This window comes from Trachypithecus francoisi, unplaced genomic scaffold (genome assembly GCF_009764315.1).
Source record: "Trachypithecus francoisi isolate TF-2019V2 unplaced genomic scaffold, Tfra_2.0 Lachesis_group15, whole genome shotgun sequence".
NCBI classification, from domain to species: domain Eukaryota; kingdom Metazoa; phylum Chordata; class Mammalia; order Primates; family Cercopithecidae; genus Trachypithecus; species Trachypithecus francoisi.
The window spans coordinates 114,874,381-114,891,572 of record NW_022681460.1 but is presented as its reverse complement, the minus strand read 5'-3'; the positions used below and the strand labels follow the sequence as shown (position 1 = coordinate 114,891,572).

The window sequence follows — 17,192 nt, the reverse complement described above, 5'->3', positions numbered from 1 at the left end:
CCCTCAGGCTCACCTCCTGCTCAGACGCTCCTCCCGCTCCCTCTCCTCTCTCCTCCTCAAGCGATCCTGATTTCTCTTCTCCTGCTTTTCAGCGACAGTTTTCTAAATAAATGAAACAAAAAATGAGGGAAGAGCAAGTTACACAAAGCAGAGTGTGAATGCCACTTAACAAAGCAGCTTTATTTAAGCTCGGTATTGGTAATTTAAAAAGTGAAGAGACACTTTAAGGAAATGGGAACACATTGTTTTTTTTTGAAACGGTGTCTCGCTGTCACCAGGCTGGAGTGTAGTGGTGCAATCTCGGCTCGCTCCAACTTCCACCTCCCAAGTTCAACCGATTCTTCTGCCTTGGCCTCGCACAGGCGCCCGCCACCACGCCCACCTCATTTTTGTATTTTTAGTAGAGATGGGGTTCACCATGTTTGCCAGGATGGTCTTGACCTCTTGACCTGGTGATCCGCCTGCCTCAGCCTCTCAAAGTGCTGGGATTACAGGCATGAGCCACCGGGCCTGGCCTACACATTCATTTTTAAAACTTCTTAATGAAGAAGGTAACACATGAAAAAATGCTTTATCGTTACATTTTTTTTTTTTTTTCCCTGAGACGGAGTCTCACTCTGCTGCCCAGGCTGGAGTGCAGTGGTGTGATCTTCGCTCACCGCAGCCTCTGCCTCCCGGGTTCAAGCAATTCTTCTGCCTCAGCCTCCTGAGTAGCTGGGATTATAGGCGTGCGCCAGCACAGCTGGCTAATTTTTGTACGTTTAGTACAGACGAAGTTTCACCATGTTGGTCTGGTTGGTCTCGAACCCCTGACTTCGTGATCTGCCTGACTCGGCCTCCCAAAGTGTTGCAATTACAGGCGTGAGGCACTGCACCTGCCTCGTTTACATTTTATTTTATTTACTTTTTTTTTTTTTTTTTTGAGACAGAGTCTCACTCTGTTGCCCAGGCTGGAGTGCAGTGGTGTGATCTCAGCTCACTGCAACCTCCACCTCCCGGGTTTACACCATTCTCCTGCCTCAGCCTCCAGAGTAGCTGGGACTACAGGTGCCTGCCACCACGCCCGGCTAATTTTTTTTTATTTTTAGTAGAGACGGGGTTTCACCGTGTTAGCCAGGATGGTATCGATCTCCTGACCTCATGACCCGCCCGCCTCGGCCTCCCAAAGTGCTGGGATTACAGGGATGAACCCACCGCGCCCAGCCACTTTTTTTGTGAAACAGGGTCTTGCTCTGTTCAACCAGGCTGGATGGAGTGCAGTGGCACAATCACAGCTCACTAGAACCTCAACTTCCCATGCTCAAGCCCTCCGCCTCCTGAGTAGCTGGGACTATAGGAGTGTGCCAGCATGGCGGACTAATCCGTAAACATTTTTTATAGAGACGGGATCTTGCTATGTTGCCCAGGCTGGACTTGAACTCCTCAGCTCAAGCAATCTTCCTGCCTTGGCCTCCCAAAGTGCTGGGGTTACAGGCCTGAGCCACTCAGCCTATCATTAGATTTTAACAATTTGGTAACAAACTGTCTATTCTAAGTGGTGCTATACTTCTAACTCACAGGGAATTGATCACATTGTTTCAAACCAACCCAGATAGCTAGGAGACTCTACAAACTTTATGGTAAAAAAGAACAGACATATCTGATCAAACACATCTTGCTACTGGGAGCAGAACCCCTGCAGCCAAAAAGCAGCCCAACCTCAGGGTGCTGGGTGCTACGCTGGCTTTAGACCAAACTGAGTTAGAGGACAGCAGGCCAGAGGAGGTGGACCACAAATCCTTTGCAACTGGCTTTCAACACACAATGACGTGAATCATCAGGCTTGATTAAGAAAGCAATGTAAGGGGGAGGAGGCTGTGAGAAACCTCACCAATGAAAACACCATCAACGCAAGCTGAGTGGAAAAGCACCGGGCACCGTTCTGTGTAACCCCTACTCCCAATATCAACTCTAAGGCATTTAATGCCCCTCATCTGTGCCAAGTGAAGCCCCGAGTGGAAGCAAGTCAGAGCCAGTAAGACAAAGAATCACTAGTCTTTTCCGTCCAGAGAGCCACGATGGCATAAGGATAATCGTCCATACCCAGTGTGGATGAGAGCACGCTCCCCACAAGGGCACGACAAGGATGGAAAGCTGGCTGACTGGCATCTGCAGCTCTAAAGCTCCGCCCATGCTCATCCTGTGTCTGGAGCAGGGCACACATAGATGGACACCTTTAAGGTTATGTTTTTTTTTTTTTTTTTTTGAGACGGAGTCTCGCTCTGTCGCCCAGGCTGGAGTGCAGTGGCCGGATCTCAGCTCACTGCAAGCTCCGCCTCCCGGGTTTACGCCATTCTCTCGCCTCAGCCTCCTGAGTAGCTGGGACTACAGGCGCCTGCCATCTCGCCCGGCTAATTTTTTGTATATTTTAGTAGAGACGGGGTTTCACCGTGTTAGCCAGGATGGTCTCGATCTCCTGACCTCGTGATCCGCCCGTCTCAGCCTCCCAAAGTGCTGGGATTACAGGCTTGAGCCACCGCGCCCGGCCCCTTTAAGGTTATGTTTAAGGATGGCATTAAAGCCAGGTATGGTGGCTCATGCCATTTCAGTACTCTGGGAGGCTGAACTGGGAGGATCATGTGAGGCCAGGAGTTTGAGACCAGCCCGGGAAACATAGTAAGACCTCCTATCTAAAAAAAAGAAAAATTAGCCAGATGTGGTGGTGCATGCCTATAGTCTCAGCTACTCAGGAGACTTAGGATGGAGGATCACTTGAGTCCAGGAGTTCCAGCTTACAGTGACAATAAGCTATCAGCTACCATCACATCACTCCACTCCACCCTGGGTGCCAGAGGGAGACCCTGTCTCTGAAAACAAAACAAAAACAATCCTCTGTTGTCTAGGTTGGAGTGTAGTGGCGTGATCACAGTTCACTGCAGCCTGTAGCCTTGAGCTCCAAGGTCCAAACAATCCTCTCGCCTCAGCCTCCTGAGTAGCTGGAACTACAGCACACACCACCATGCTTGGCTAATTTTTGGTAGAGACAGTGTCTCCTTATGTTGCCCACGCTGGTCTCAAACTCCTGCATTCAACCAATTCTCCTGCCTTGGCCTCCTCAAGACTAGAATTACAGGCGTGAGCTACCACACCCAGCCTCAAGGATGGCATTAAAAAAAAAAAAAAAAAAAACTGGCCAGGCGCGGTGGCTCAAGCCTGTAATCCCAGCACTTTGGGAGGCCGAGACGGGCGGATCACGAGGTCAGGAGATCAAGACCATCCTGGCTAACATGGTGAAACCCCGTCTCTACTAAAAAATACAAAAAATTAGCCGGGCGAGGTGGCAGCCGCCTGTAGTCCCAGCTACTCGGGAGGCTGAGGCAGGAGAATGGCGGGAACCCAGGAGGCGGAGCTTGCAGTGAGCTGAGATCCGGCCACTGCACTCCAGCCCGGGTGACAGAGCGAGACTCCGTCTCTTAAAAAAAAAAAAAAAAAAAAAAAAAAAAAAAAAAACTAAGGATTGGCTAGGTGCAGTGGCTCGTGTAATCCCAGCACTTTGGGAGGCCAAGGAAGGTGGATACCTCTGGGAGTGAAGCCTCCTCTAATTAGGGCATAGAACTCCTACACTCGTTATCATTAAGAGGAGCACTTCCAAATATTTTGCACTGTTACTTTAATAATTATTTATCAAAATCTATAATACAAGTTATGTTGTTTTGGTCAACTCTTGCTGCAATGATAAAACAAGCTGTCTAGGCCGGGCGCAGTGGCTCAAGCCTGTAATCCCAGCACTTTGGGAGGCCGAGACGGGTGGATCACAAGGTCAGGAGATCGAGACCATCCTGGCTAACACGGTGAAACCCCGTCTCTACTAAAAAATACAAAAAAAAAAAAAAAAACTAGCCGGGCGAGGTGGCGGGCGCCTGTAGTCCCAGCTACTCGGGAGACTGGTGTAAACCCGGGAGACGCAGCTTGCAGTGAGCCAAGATCCAGCCACGGCACTCCAGCCTGGGTGACAGTACAAGACTCTGTCTCAAAAAAAAAAAAAAAAACAAGCTGTCTAAGTTAATGCTTCTTAAGGTAGAAGGGAAAAACATTTCACAATATTCACATTTCTAACACAGAGATACACATTAAGGAAATATATGACTTGCAGATATTAAAAAAATACTACATTAGGCCAAGCACTGTTTCCCACGTCTGTAAACCCAGCACTCTGGGAGGCAGAGGCGAGTGGATTACCTGAGTTCAGGAGTTCGAGATCAGCCTGGGCAACATGGCGAAACCCCATCTCTACTAAAAACACGAAAATTAGCCAGGGGTGGTGGTGTATGCCTATAGTACCAGCTACTTGAGGGGCTGAGGCAGGAGAATCTCTTGAACCTGGGCGGTGGAGGCTGCAGTGAGCTGCGACTGTAACACTGCACTCCAGCCTGAGTGACAGAGCAAGACGCTGCCTCAAAAACAAACAAACAAAAACTACAGTAAGACAAAATTCTGGGATATGAAATGAAAATGTAATTCAAAGGAGAAATGGGAAAGTAACATTTCCAGCGGCTAAGAAACATTTTTTTTTTCTTTAAGACAAAGTCTTACTCTCTTGCCCAGGCTAGAATGCAGTGGCTCGATTTTGGCTCACTGCAACCTCTGCCTCCCAGGTTCAAGCGATTCTCCTGCCTCAGCCTCCCAAGTAGCTGGGAATACACATGTGCACTACCATGACCAGCTAATTTTTGTGTTTTCAGTAGAGACAGGGTTTTGCCATGTTGGCCATGCTGGCCTCAAACTCCTGACTTAAGTGATCCGCCCTCCTTAGCCTCCCAAAGTGCTGGGATTACAGGTGTGAGCCGTTGCACCTGGCCAAGAGCAAATTTTTAATGGTGTGGTAAATGCATACTAAATTGTGATTTATAATTCTATTGGATACATAGATACTTTTACTTTTTTTTCTTATAGACAGAGTCTTTCTCTGTCGCCCAGGCTGGAGTGCAGTGACGCAATCTTGGCTCACTGCAAGCTCCGCCTCCCGGGTTCACACCATTCCCCAGTCTCAGCCTCCTGAGTAGCTGGGGCTACAGGCGCCCACCACCACGCCCGGCTAATTTTTGTCTTTTTAGTAGAGATGCGGTTTCACCTTGTTAGCCAGGATAGTCTCAATCTCCTGACCTCGTGATCCACCCGCCTCGGCCTCCCAAACCTGGGATTACAGGTGTGAGCCACCGCACCCGGCCTACACCTGGCTAATTTTTTTTATTTTTAGTAGAGACAGGGTTTCACCTTGTTAGCCAGGATGGTCTCAATCTCCTGACCTCATGATCCACCCGCCTCAGCCTCCCAAAGTGCTGGGATTACAGGCTGAGCCACTGCGTCCAGACTTTTTTTTTTTTTTTGAGACAGAGTCTTGCTCTGTCTCCCAGGCTGGAGTGCAGTGGCGCGATCCCAGCTCACTGCTACCTCCGACTCCCAGGTCAAGCGATTCTCCTGCCTCACCCTCCCGAGTAGCTGAGATTTCAGGAACCCGCTACCACGCCCAGGTAATTTTTGTATTTTTAGTAGAGACGGGGGTTCACTATGTTGGCCAAGCTGGTCTTGAACTCCTGACCTCATGATCCACCGGCCTCGGCCTCCCAAAGTGCTGGGATTACAGGCATGAGCCACCGCACCCAGCCTTATTTTTACGTCTTTTATACCTATAAACTTATAAAGAAAAATTACAACTTAAAAATGTGACAGAGTACACTGCTTTTCAAAATTCTCTCGGGAACACGGAAGCAAAATGTTTCAAGATCAGTGGCCGAGAAAAGCCTCACTGCTACACCAGCTCCCATCAAGGTCCCCGGTTCACACAACCACCTATGGCACCCTCCTCAGGCGCACCGCCTGCCATATGCTGCCTGAGTGAGCAGCTCCTTCCTGGGGCACACAAGGCCCTTGGCCATGGTCACTGCAGCGTTCTGCAGTCAGCGACATGTCTGTCCCTCCACTACATTTCAGGTATATGAGGGAAGGCTGGCGAATTTCCCACCACCCTATTCTGACGTCCGAATACGCGGTAAGGGGGAGCTCCATCAGTGTGAAGGAAGACAATTCAAAGCAGTGGAAGCACGTCCAACCTTCCTTCTTAGCATTTTGTACTTAAACTTTTTTTTTTTTTTTTTTTGAGGCAGAGTCTCGCTCTGTCGCCTGGACTGGAGTGCAGTGGCCGGATCTCAGCTCACTGCAAGCTCCGCCTCCCGGGTTTACGCCATTCTCCTGCCTCAGCCTCCCGAGTAGCTGGGACTACAGGCGCCCGCCACCTCGCCCGGCTAGTTTTTGTATTTTTAGTAGAGACGGGGTTTCACTGTGTTAGCCAGGATGGTCTCGATCTCTTGACCTCGTGATCCGCCCGTCTCGGCCTCCCAAAGTGCTGGGATTACAGGCTTGAGCCACCGCGCCCGGCCTGTACTTAAACTTTTTAAATGTCGGCCGGGCACGGTGGCTCACGCCTGTGACCCCAGCACTTTGGCAGGCCAAGGCAGGAGGATCACAAGGTCAGGAGATCGCGACCATCCTGGCTAACACGGTGAAACCCTGTCTCTACTAAAAATACAACAACAACAAAAATTAGCCAGGCATGGTGGCGGGTACCTGTAGTCCCAGCTACTCAGGAGGCTGAGGCAGGAAAATGACGTGAACCTGGGGGCCGGAGCTTGCAGTGAGCCAAGATCGTGCCACTGCACTCCAGCCTGGGCAACAGAGTGAGACTCCGTCTCAAAAAAAAAACAACAACAAAAAAAGTTTTTAAATGTCTTAGAGCCTTGAGGAAGGAACAGAGATACGGTACAATGCTACCAGAAAAACCCCATCCTCACGTTGCCCTTCTGAGGTGGCTCACAGGCAAGAAGCCAGGATATGTGACATTCTGTCTTGACCAACCACACAGATTCTTTCTCATCGCCAAAAGGAAGTTATTTCAGAGGTACACAATGAACTGTATGTACCCTGGGAATAGGCTCTGCCATTTTCTTCCCTTAACAACAGGGTCCAGAATAAATCTCCAAGGCTCCTTTGGACTCTGAGCTATCATGTCTCTTGTGTGAACCCAAGTAATGAAATCTGAGTATTTCAATATAAAACTCAAGTTCTTCGAGATCAGAACATAAGGTTTCTTTTTTTTTTGAAACGGAGTCTCACTGTCGCCCAGGGTGGAGTGCAATGGCATGATCTCGGCTTACTGCAACCTCCGCCTACCGGGTTTAAGCAATTCTCCTGCCCCAGCCTCCTGAGTAGCTGGGATTTCAGGCACACACCAACACGCCCGGCCAATTTTTGTATTTTTGGTAGAGACGGGGTTTCACCATGTTGGTCAGTCTGGTCTCGAGCTCCTGAACTCAGGTGATCCGCCCACCTTGGCATCCTAAAGTGCTGGGATTACAGCCATGAACTACCATGCCCAGCCAAAACATAAGGTTTTTAAAAATTAAAGAAATGTGAAGACACCCCAAGACTCCTCAGCTTTCTCCAGAAACACATGAACATACCCTCAACTGATCAAGTTTCTCTCGGATCTGAATGAACCCCAAGTGTAACTTGCCACCGAAGTGGTCTGCCAGGCGACGGTCATTGTCATGGAGACCAAGGTATGCTGAACAGACCTCGCACACACGCAGTTTTTGCTGCTGAAAACTGGATGCAGGCATGGAATTTCTGTATTCTTCCTGGAGAAGGAAAATGGAGAAATAAAAGTGAGATATACAGAACTGCCACCACAAATTCAATCTCCAAAATGAAAATATTTGATAAGATGATACAGGTGACTTTTAAACAAATATTAAAAAAAAACACAAACAAAACTTCAGATATTTATAACGAACTCAATTTTCACTATTTAAAAAATGTGGCCAGGCACGGTCCCAGTACTTCGCGAGGCCAAGGCGGGTGGAACACGAGGTCAAGAGATCAAGACCATCCTGGTCAACATCGTGAAACCCTGTCTCTACTAAAAATACAAAAATTAGCTGGGCGTGGTGGCACATGCCTGTAGTCCCCAGCTACTCAGGAGGCTGAGGCAGGAGAGTCACTTGATCCTGGGAAGCAGAGGTTGCAGTGCACTCCAGCCTGGCAATAGAGCAAGACTCTGTCTAAAATAAAAATAAAAAATTAAAAAAAAAACTGTGCTAACAGGTGAGGCTCAGTGACCCACCCCTGTAATCCCAGCACTCCGGGAGGCTAAGGCGGATGGATCACTTCAGGCTAGGAGTTCAAGATGAGTCTGGCCAATAAAGCAAAACCCTGTCTCTATTAAAAATACAAAAATTGGCCGGGCGCGGTGGCTCAAGCCTGTAATCCCAGCACTTTGGGAGGCCGAGAAGGGCGGATCACGAGGTCAGGAGATCGAGACCATCCTGGCTAACACGGTGAAACCCTGTCTCTACTAAAAATACAAAAAACTAGCCGGGCGAGGTGGCGGCGCCTGTAGTCCCAGCTACTCGGGAGGCTGAGGCAGCAGAATGGCGTGAACCCGGGAGGCGGAGCTTGCAGTGAGCTGAGATCTGGCCACTGCACTCCAGCCTGGGTGACAGAGCGAGACTCTGTCTCATAAAAAAAAAAAAAAAAAAAAATACAAAAATTAGCCAGGCATGGTGACAGGCACCGGAATTCCAGCTACTGGGGAGGCTAAGGCACAAATCGCTTGAGCCTAGGAGGTGGAAGTTGCAGTGAGCTGAGATCATGCCACTGCACTCCAACCTGGAGGACAGAGGAAAACTCCAAAAAGAAAAAAAAAAATCGTATTCCAGGCCTGATGCAGTGACTCACGCCCATAATCTCAGCACTTTGGGAGAGTGAAGCAGGAGGATCACTTGAGCCCAGGAGTTTGAGACCATGCTAAGCAACACAGCAAGATCCAGTCTCTAAAAATAAAAAAATAATTAGCCCGATGTGGTGGCATGCGCCTATAGTCCCACCTACTCAAGAGACTGATTCGGGAGGACTACTTGAGCCCAGGGGGTCGAAGGGGCAGTGACCTGTGATTGCACCACTACACTTCAGCCTGGGCGACCCTGGATGACAGCAAGACCCTCTCTCTAATCTTAAAAAAACAGGTTGGGCACAGTGGCTCATGCCTGTAATCCCAGCACTTTGGGAGGCCAAGGCAGGTGGATCACAAGGCTGGAGTTCAAGACCAGCCTGGCAGAGATGATGAAACCCCGTCTCTATTAAAAATACAAAAAAATTAGCCGGGCATGGTCGCTGGCACCTGCAATCCCAACTACTCGGGAGGCTGAGGCAGAGAATTGCGGGAGTCAGAGGATGCAGTGAGCTGAGATCGCACCACAGCACTCCAGCCTGGGCAACAGAGTGAGACTCTGTCTCAAACAAACAAAAAAGTAGACAAGGAAAGAGCAAGAACTTAAATTTCCATTATAGTATATGCTGCACAGCTTAAAAAAAAAACCTGAAGCAAAAACAACATTGTGGCACACAAATATTCATAATATTACTCTGTCCCCTTCTATAGTTTTGAAACCTTTAATGCCACTCTCTAACATCTTTCAAAATAAATTCTAAGTATGTTTTTTTTGTTTTGTTTTGTTTTGTTTTTTTTGAGATGGAGTCTCGCTCTGTCGCCCAGGCTGGAGTGCAGTGGCCGGATCTCAGCTCACTGCAAGCTCCGCCTCCCGGGTTTACGCCATTCTCCTGCCTCAGCCTCCCGAGTAGCTGGGACTACAGGTGCCTGCCACCTCGCCCGGCTAATTTTTTTCATTTTTTAGTAGAGATGGGGTTTCACCGTGTTAGCCAGGATGGTCTCGATCTCCTGACCTCGTGATGCACCCGTCTTGGCCTCCCAAAGTGCTGGGATTACAGGCTTGAGCCACCACACCCGGCCAAATTCTAAGTATGTTGAGTAAAAAAAGTCAATCCCAAAAAGTTACATACTGTATGCCATTTACGTAACTTTTTTTTTTTATTAAGATGGAATTTCACTCGTCGCCCAGGCTGGAGGGCAGTGGTACGATCTTGCTCACAGCAACCTCCGCCTCCCGGCTTCAAGCGATTCTCCTGCCTCAGCCTCCCAAGTAACGGGGATTACAGGAATGTGCCACCACGCCCAGCTAATTTCTGTATTTTTGGTAGAGACGGGGGTTTCACCATGTTGGCCAGGCTGGTCTCGAACTCGTGACCTCAGGTGATCCGCCTCTACAAAAATTCCAAAAACTAACCAGGCATGGTGGTGCATACCCATACTCCCAGCTAAGCAGGAGGCTGAGGTGGGAGGATCACTTGAGCCCAGAAGGTCGAGGCTGCACCGAGTCATGATCATGCCACTCAACTCCAGCCTAGGTGACACAGTGAGACCCTACTTAAAAAAAAGAAACAAAAAAGTGATAAAACCCTCAATGTGGAAACCAGGAAAAGTCACTCAAAGGGCAGAAAAGCAGCTTTAAAACTACCAAACACCCCACCTGCTACTGGGAGCACAAAAGATGCCAGAGGTGCCAAAACACCACAGATATCAGTGCTGCCAGGGTCCTGCACATCCACCCAATGGCCACCAAGCCTGGCTAATTTTTGTATTTTTAGTAGAGACAGGGTTTCACCATGTTGGCCAGGCTGGTCTCGAACTCGTGACCTCAGGTGATCCGCCTCTACAAAAATTCCAAAAACTAACCAGGCATGGTGGTGCATACCCATACTCCCAGCTAAGCAGGAGGCTGAGGTGGGAGGATCACTTGAGCCCAGAAGGTCGAGGCTGCACCGAGTCATGATCATGCCACTCAACTCCAGCCTAGGTGACACAGTGAGACCCTACTTAAAAAAAAGAAACAAAAAAGTGATAAAACCCTCAATGTGGAAACCAGGAAAAGTCACTCAAAGGGCAGAAAAGCAGCTTTAAAACTACCAAACACCCCACCTGCTACTGGGAGCACAAAAGATGCCAGAGGTGCCAAAACACCACAGATATCAGTGCTGCCAGGGTCCTGCACATCCACCCAATGGCCACCAAGCCTGGCTAATTTTTGTATTTTTAGTAGAGACAGGGTTTCACCATGTTGGCCAGGCTGGTCTCGAACTCGTGACCTCAGGTGATCCGCCTCTACAAAAATTCCAAAAACTAACCAGCATGGTGGTGCATACCCATACTCCCAGCTAAGCAGGAGGCTGAGGTGGGAGGATCACTTGAGCCCAGAAGGTCGAGGCTGCACCGAGTCATGATCATGCCACTCAACTCCAGCCTAGGTGACACAGTGAGACCCTACTTAAAAAAAAGAAACAAAAAAGTGATAAAACCCTCAATGTGGAAACCAGGAAAAGTCACTCAAAGGGCAGAAAAGCAGCTTTAAAACTACCAAACACCCCACCTGCTACTGGAGCACAAAAGATGCCAGAGGTGCCAAAACACCACAGATATCAGTGCTGCCAGGGTCCTGCACATCCACCCAATGGCCACCAAGCCTGGCTAATTTTTGTATTTTTAGTAGAGACAGGGTTTCACCATGTTGGCCAAACTGGTCTCAAATTTCTGACCTCAAGTGATCCACCCACATTGCCCTCTCAAAGTGCTGGGGTTACAGGCATGAACCACCACGCCCGGTTCGGCCCTGGATAACTTTTTTTTTTTTTGGTGAGACGGAGTCTCACTCTGTCGTCGCCCAGGCTGGAGTGCAGTGGTGTGATCTCCGCTCACTGCAACCTCTCCCCTCCCCTCCCAGGTGCAAGAGATCCTCCTCCTCAGCCTCCCCAGTAGCTGGGATTACAGGCGCCCACCACCACATCTGGTTGTTTTTGTTTTTGTTTTTGTTTTTTTTGAGATGGAGGCTCACTCTGTGACCCAGGCTGGAGTGCAGTGGCATGATCTCCCCTCATTGCAAGCTCCACCTCCTGGGTTCACACCATTCTCTGCCTCAGCCTCCCAAGTAACGGGGATTACAGGAATGTGCCACCACGCCCAGCTAATTTCTGTATTTTTGGTAGAGACGGGGTTTCACCATGTTGGCCAGGCTGGTCTCGAACTCGTGACCTCAGGTGATCCGCCTCTACAAAAATTCCAAAAACTAACCAGGCATGGTGGTGCATACCCATACTCCCAGCTAAGCAGGAGGCTGAGGTGGGAGGATCACTTGAGCCCAGAAGGTCGAGGCTGCACCGAGTCATGATCATGCCACTCAACTCCAGCCTAGGTGACACAGTGAGACCCTACTTAAAAAAAAGAAACAAAAAAGTGATAAAACCCTCAATGTGGAAACCAGGAAAAGTCACTCAAAGGGCAGAAAAGCAGCTTTAAAACTACCAAACACCCCACCTGCTACTGGGAGCACAAAAGATGCCAGAGGTGCCAAAACACCACAGATATCAGTGCTGCCAGGGTCCTGCACATCCACCCAATGGCCACCAAGCCTGGCTAATTTTTGTATTTTTAGTAGAGACAGGGTTTCACCATGTTGGCCAAACTGGTCTCAAATTTCTGACCTCAAGTGATCCACCCACATTGCCCTCTCAAAGTGCTGGGGTTACAGGCATGAACCACCACGCCCGGTTCGGCCCTGGATAACTTTTTTTTTTTTTGGTGAGACGGAGTCTCACTCTGTCGTCGCCCAGGCTGGAGTGCAGTGGTGTGATCTCCGCTCACTGCAACCTCTCCCCTCCCCTCCCAGGTGCAAGAGATCCTCCTCCCTCAGCCTCCCCAGTAGCTGGGATTACAGGCGCCCACCACCACATCTGGTTGTTTTTGTTTTTGTTTTTGTTTTTTTTGAGATGGAGGCTCACTCTGTGACCCAGGCTGGAGTGCAGTGGCATGATCTCCCCTCATTGCAAGCTCCACCTCCTGGGTTCACACCATTCTCTTGCCTCAGCCTCCTGAGCAGCTGAGACCACAGGCGCCTGCCACCATACCTGGCTAATTTTTTGTATCTTTCTTTTAGTAGAGACGGGGTTTCACCGTGTTAGCCAGGATGGTCTCGATCTCCTGACCTTGTGATCCACCTGCCTTGGCCTCCCGAAGTGCTGGGATACAGGCGTGAGCCACCGCACCCGGCTTTTCTGACACAGAGTCTTGCTCTGTCACCCAGGTTGGAGTGCAATGGTGCATCTCCGTTCGCTTTCCGGTTCAAGGGATTGTCCTACTTCAGCCTCCCAAGTAGCTGGGATTACAGGTGCCCGCCACCACACCTACCTAATTTTTGTATTTTTAGTAGAAACGCGGTTTCACTAAACGGCATCTCGAACTCCTGACCTCAGGTGATGCACCTACCTTGGCCTCCCAAGGTGCTGGGATTACAGGCATGAGCAACCGTGCCCGGCCAAATTTTTAACTTCTTTGTAAAGATGCAGTAACCCTAGGTTGCCTAGGCTGGTCTCAAACTCCTGGACTCAAGCAATCCTCCTGCCTCAACCTTCCAAAGTGTTGAGATTACAGGCATGAGCCACCACACCCACCCTCTGTAAGCTTTTACTCTGGGCAGAAGGCAGCAAAAGGGGAGTCAGCATATCACATGGCAAAAGAAGGAGAGAGAGAGAGAGAGAGAGAGAGAAGGACCTAGGCTCCTTTAAACAATCAGCTCTCAGGTGAACTCATTATCCCACGGGGGTACCAAGCCATTGACGAGGGAACCACCCCCACGACCCAAACACCTCCCACTAGACCCCACCTCCAACACTGGAGGTCACATTTCAACATGAGATTTGGACATGCCACACGTCCAAACTATATCAAGTGTTATTTTTCATCTTTTATACTGTATTTGTACTGTACCTTTTCTATGTTTACATATGCAAATATTTACCATTGTGTTGCAACTGCCTACAGTATACAGTACAGTAACAAGCTGTACAGGTGTGGTCTAGGAGCAACAGGCTCTACCGTACAGCCCACACGGCTATACCACCTAGGTATGTGTAACTCTATAATGTGCTCACAATGATGAAACCATGGAACACACTTCTCAGAATATTTACTCCTTGTCATTAAGAAAGACATGACTGTACTGATATCAGAAATGAAAAACAGGACATCATTACGGATCCATGCACTTTAAAGGAATAATATAAATAACTCTTAAAAACAACAACTCTATGCCCACAAAAGTGATAAACTAGACGAAATGGACCAATCCCTTGAAAGACAGACAGGGGCCTGTAATCCCAGTACTTTGGGAGGCTGAGGTAGGTGGATCACTTGAGGTCAGGAGTTTGAGACCAGCCTGACCAACATGGTGAAACCCCGTCTTCTCTACTAAAAATACAAAAATTAGCCAGGCGTGGTGGAGCATGCCTGTAATCCCAGCTACTAGGGAGGCTGAGGCAGGAGAACTGCTTGAACCCAGAAGGTAGAGGTTGCAGCCAGCCGACTACACATCACTGCGCTCCAGCCTGGGCAACAGAGTGAGAAACTGTGTAAAAAAAATAATAATAATGTTGAAAGACACAATCTGCCAAAACTTACACAAGAAGAAATAGATGATCTGAATGGATCTATACATTAATAACCTTCCAAGACAGAAAGCGTCAGGTCCAGATGGGTTTACTGGTGAATTCTACCAAAGCATTAGGGAAGAAATCATGCCAATTCTTTACAATCTCTTCCAGAAAAGCAGAGAGAATATTTCCTAACTCCTTCTATGGGGACAACGTTACCATAACACCAAAACCAGATAAAGGCATTACAAGAGGCCAGGCATGGTGGCTCTTGCCTCTAATCCTAGCACTTTGGGAGGCTGAGGTGGGCAGATCGCTTTAGCCCAGCAATTTGAGACTAGCCTTGACCACATGGCGAAACCCCGTCTCTCCAAAAAATACAAAAAATTAGCTGTGCTTTGTGGCACACGCCTTCAGTCCTAGCTACTTGAAGGGCTGAGGTGGGAGGATCAAATGAGTCCAAGAGATCAAGCCTGCAATGAGCCAAGATGTGCCACTGCACTCCAGCCTGGGTGAGAAAGTAAGACCATCTCGGGGGTGGGGGGGCGGAAAAGGGAGGCCTGTGGCATGCACCTGTAGTCCTATTTGAAGAGATGAAGCGGGAGAATCAAATGAGCCCAGGAGATCGAGGCTGCAGTAAGCCAAGATCGCACCACTGCACTCAGACTGGGTGAGAAAGTGAGACCATCTCGAGGCAGGGGCGGGGAAGGCCGGGCGCGGTGGCTCACGCCTGTACTCCCAGCACTTTGGGAGTCCGAGGCGGGTGGATCATGAGGTCAGGAGATGAAGGCCATCCTGGCTAACACGGTTAAATCCCATCTCTACTAATAACACAAAAAATGAGCCAGGCATGGTGGCAAGCGCCTATAGTCCCAGCTACTTGGGAGGCTGAGGCAGCAGAATCGCCTGAACTCGGGAGGCGGAGGTAGCAGTGAGCCAAGATCACACCACTGCACTCCAGCCTGTATGAATGAATGAGACTCCATCTCAAAAAAACACAAAAACAAAAACCAAAAACAAATTACCATTTATACCAGCACTCCCAAGAGTGAAATACTTAGGTAGAAATCTAACAAAGTATGTATAAGATCTTCACTATGAGGAAAATTACAAGACTCATAAAAGGTATCAAATGGCCTGGGAAAGTGGCTCACGCCTATGATTCCAGCACTCTGGGAGGCCGAGGCAGATGGACCACCTGAGGTCAGAAGTTTGAGACCAGCTTGGCCAACATGGTGAAATCTCATCTCTACTAAAAATGCCAAAAAAAAAAAACAAAAAACTTAGCCATGGGCCTGGCGTGGTGGCTCACTCCTGTAATCCCAGCAGTCTGGGAGGCCAAGGCAGGTGGATCACGAGGTCAAGAGATTGAGACCATCCTGGCTAACACAGTGAAACCCCGTCTCTACTAAAAATACAAAAAAATTAGCCAGCTGTGGTGGCGGGCACCTGTAGTCCCAGCTACTCAGGAGACTGAAGCAGGAGAATGGTGTTAACTCGGGAGGTGGAGCTTGCAGTGAGCCGAGATCGCGCCACTGCACTCCAGCCTGGGCAGCAGAGCGAGACTCCATCTCTAAATAAATAAATAAATAGAAAAAAAGAAAAAAAGCTACATGCAAACATTTACAGACTCTACATGACACCATTCACCATAGCCTACAGACTTTGGGTGATAATGACAAGTCAATGTAGACCCACTGACTGTGGGTGGATACTGGGAATGGAGGAGGCTGTCTGAGGAGGGGATACATGGAGAATCTCTGTACTTTCCTCTCAATTTAGCCATGAAGCTAAAACTGCTTGAAAAAACAAAGTTTATAATGTTTTTTTTTTTTTTGAGACAGAGTATTGCTCTGTCGCCCAGGCTGGAGTGCAGTGGTGCGATCTCAGCTCACTGCAAGCTCCGCCTCCCCGGTTCATGCCATTCTCCTGCCTCAGCCTCCCCGGGAGCTGGGACTACAGGCGCCCGCCATCTCGCCCAGCTAGTTTTTTTTTTTTTTTTTTGTATTTTTTAGTAGAGATGGGGTTTCACCGTGTTAGCCAGGATGGTCTCGATCTCCCGACCTCGTGATCCACCCACCTCAGCCTCCCAGAGTGCTGGGATTACAGGCATGAGCCACTGTGCCCAGCCCAAAGTTTACAAATTTTTTTAAAACTGCAAGCAAGCATGGGCTAAATTAATTTAAATGGTCATCTCTGCCAAATTACTAAGATTTCTCTTTCCCTAAGACATTTCTCTCACCAACCTCAGCTTCTTTTTTCTTCGCACGCACTTTTTCCACTTCCATAAGAATCTTCTGGGATTCATCCACATTACCTTCAGCCCCTAGCTGTTCGGCTTTAGCAAGGAGTTTTCCTATTTCTTCATTTAACTCATGTACTTTTTCTGCCTGTGAGGAGAAAGAACGAGGTAAGCAGACATCTAAAAATGAAAGTGAATGCAAAGACAACAAGGGTTTCTCCTGCTCCATCTCCAGTCTGTTCTACTGAAAACACATGGAAGAGCTAAAGATTCACACTTAACAATGAAGGCATCCTTACTGCCAGCATTGAGACTAACCACACACGAATCCTGTGTGCTGTGTTCCAATGACACCAGGAGCACCCATGTCACTTCCAACATGGTTCCAAGGATCACCACAGATTGGTCATTGTCTAGGCTGTCTCTCTTTACGACTTTTTCTTCAAGGTATGGCTAATAAAATGTCTAGATTTAAGTGTACAGATTTAAGCTATTAGCAAAATTCCTAACTACTAGGATTTACCTTCTGAAACAAAACAGCAGCTTTGGTCAAATTAGCAATTGCATAAATCCTAAGAAA

The 17,192-nt window shown here is 48.6% G+C and overlaps 1 protein-coding gene across 5 annotated transcripts in view; it reads right to left on the bottom strand.

Annotated features, from left to right (window-relative positions):
- LUC7L (LUC7 like) overlaps nucleotides 1–17,192 on the bottom strand; it is a 49,238-nt gene that overhangs the window by 4,299 nt on the left and 27,747 nt on the right. For all 5 annotated transcript variants that reach the window (XM_033236446.1, XM_033236445.1, XM_033236443.1 and 2 more), the window contains 3 exons: nucleotides 16,617–16,760; nucleotides 7,497–7,673; nucleotides 14–102 (listed from right to left, as the gene is read on the bottom strand). In XM_033236446.1, the coding sequence (XP_033092337.1) occupies nucleotides 14–102; nucleotides 7,497–7,673; nucleotides 16,617–16,760 (410 nt within the window). The remainder of the gene's footprint in view (nucleotides 1–13; nucleotides 103–7,496; nucleotides 7,674–16,616; nucleotides 16,761–17,192) is intronic.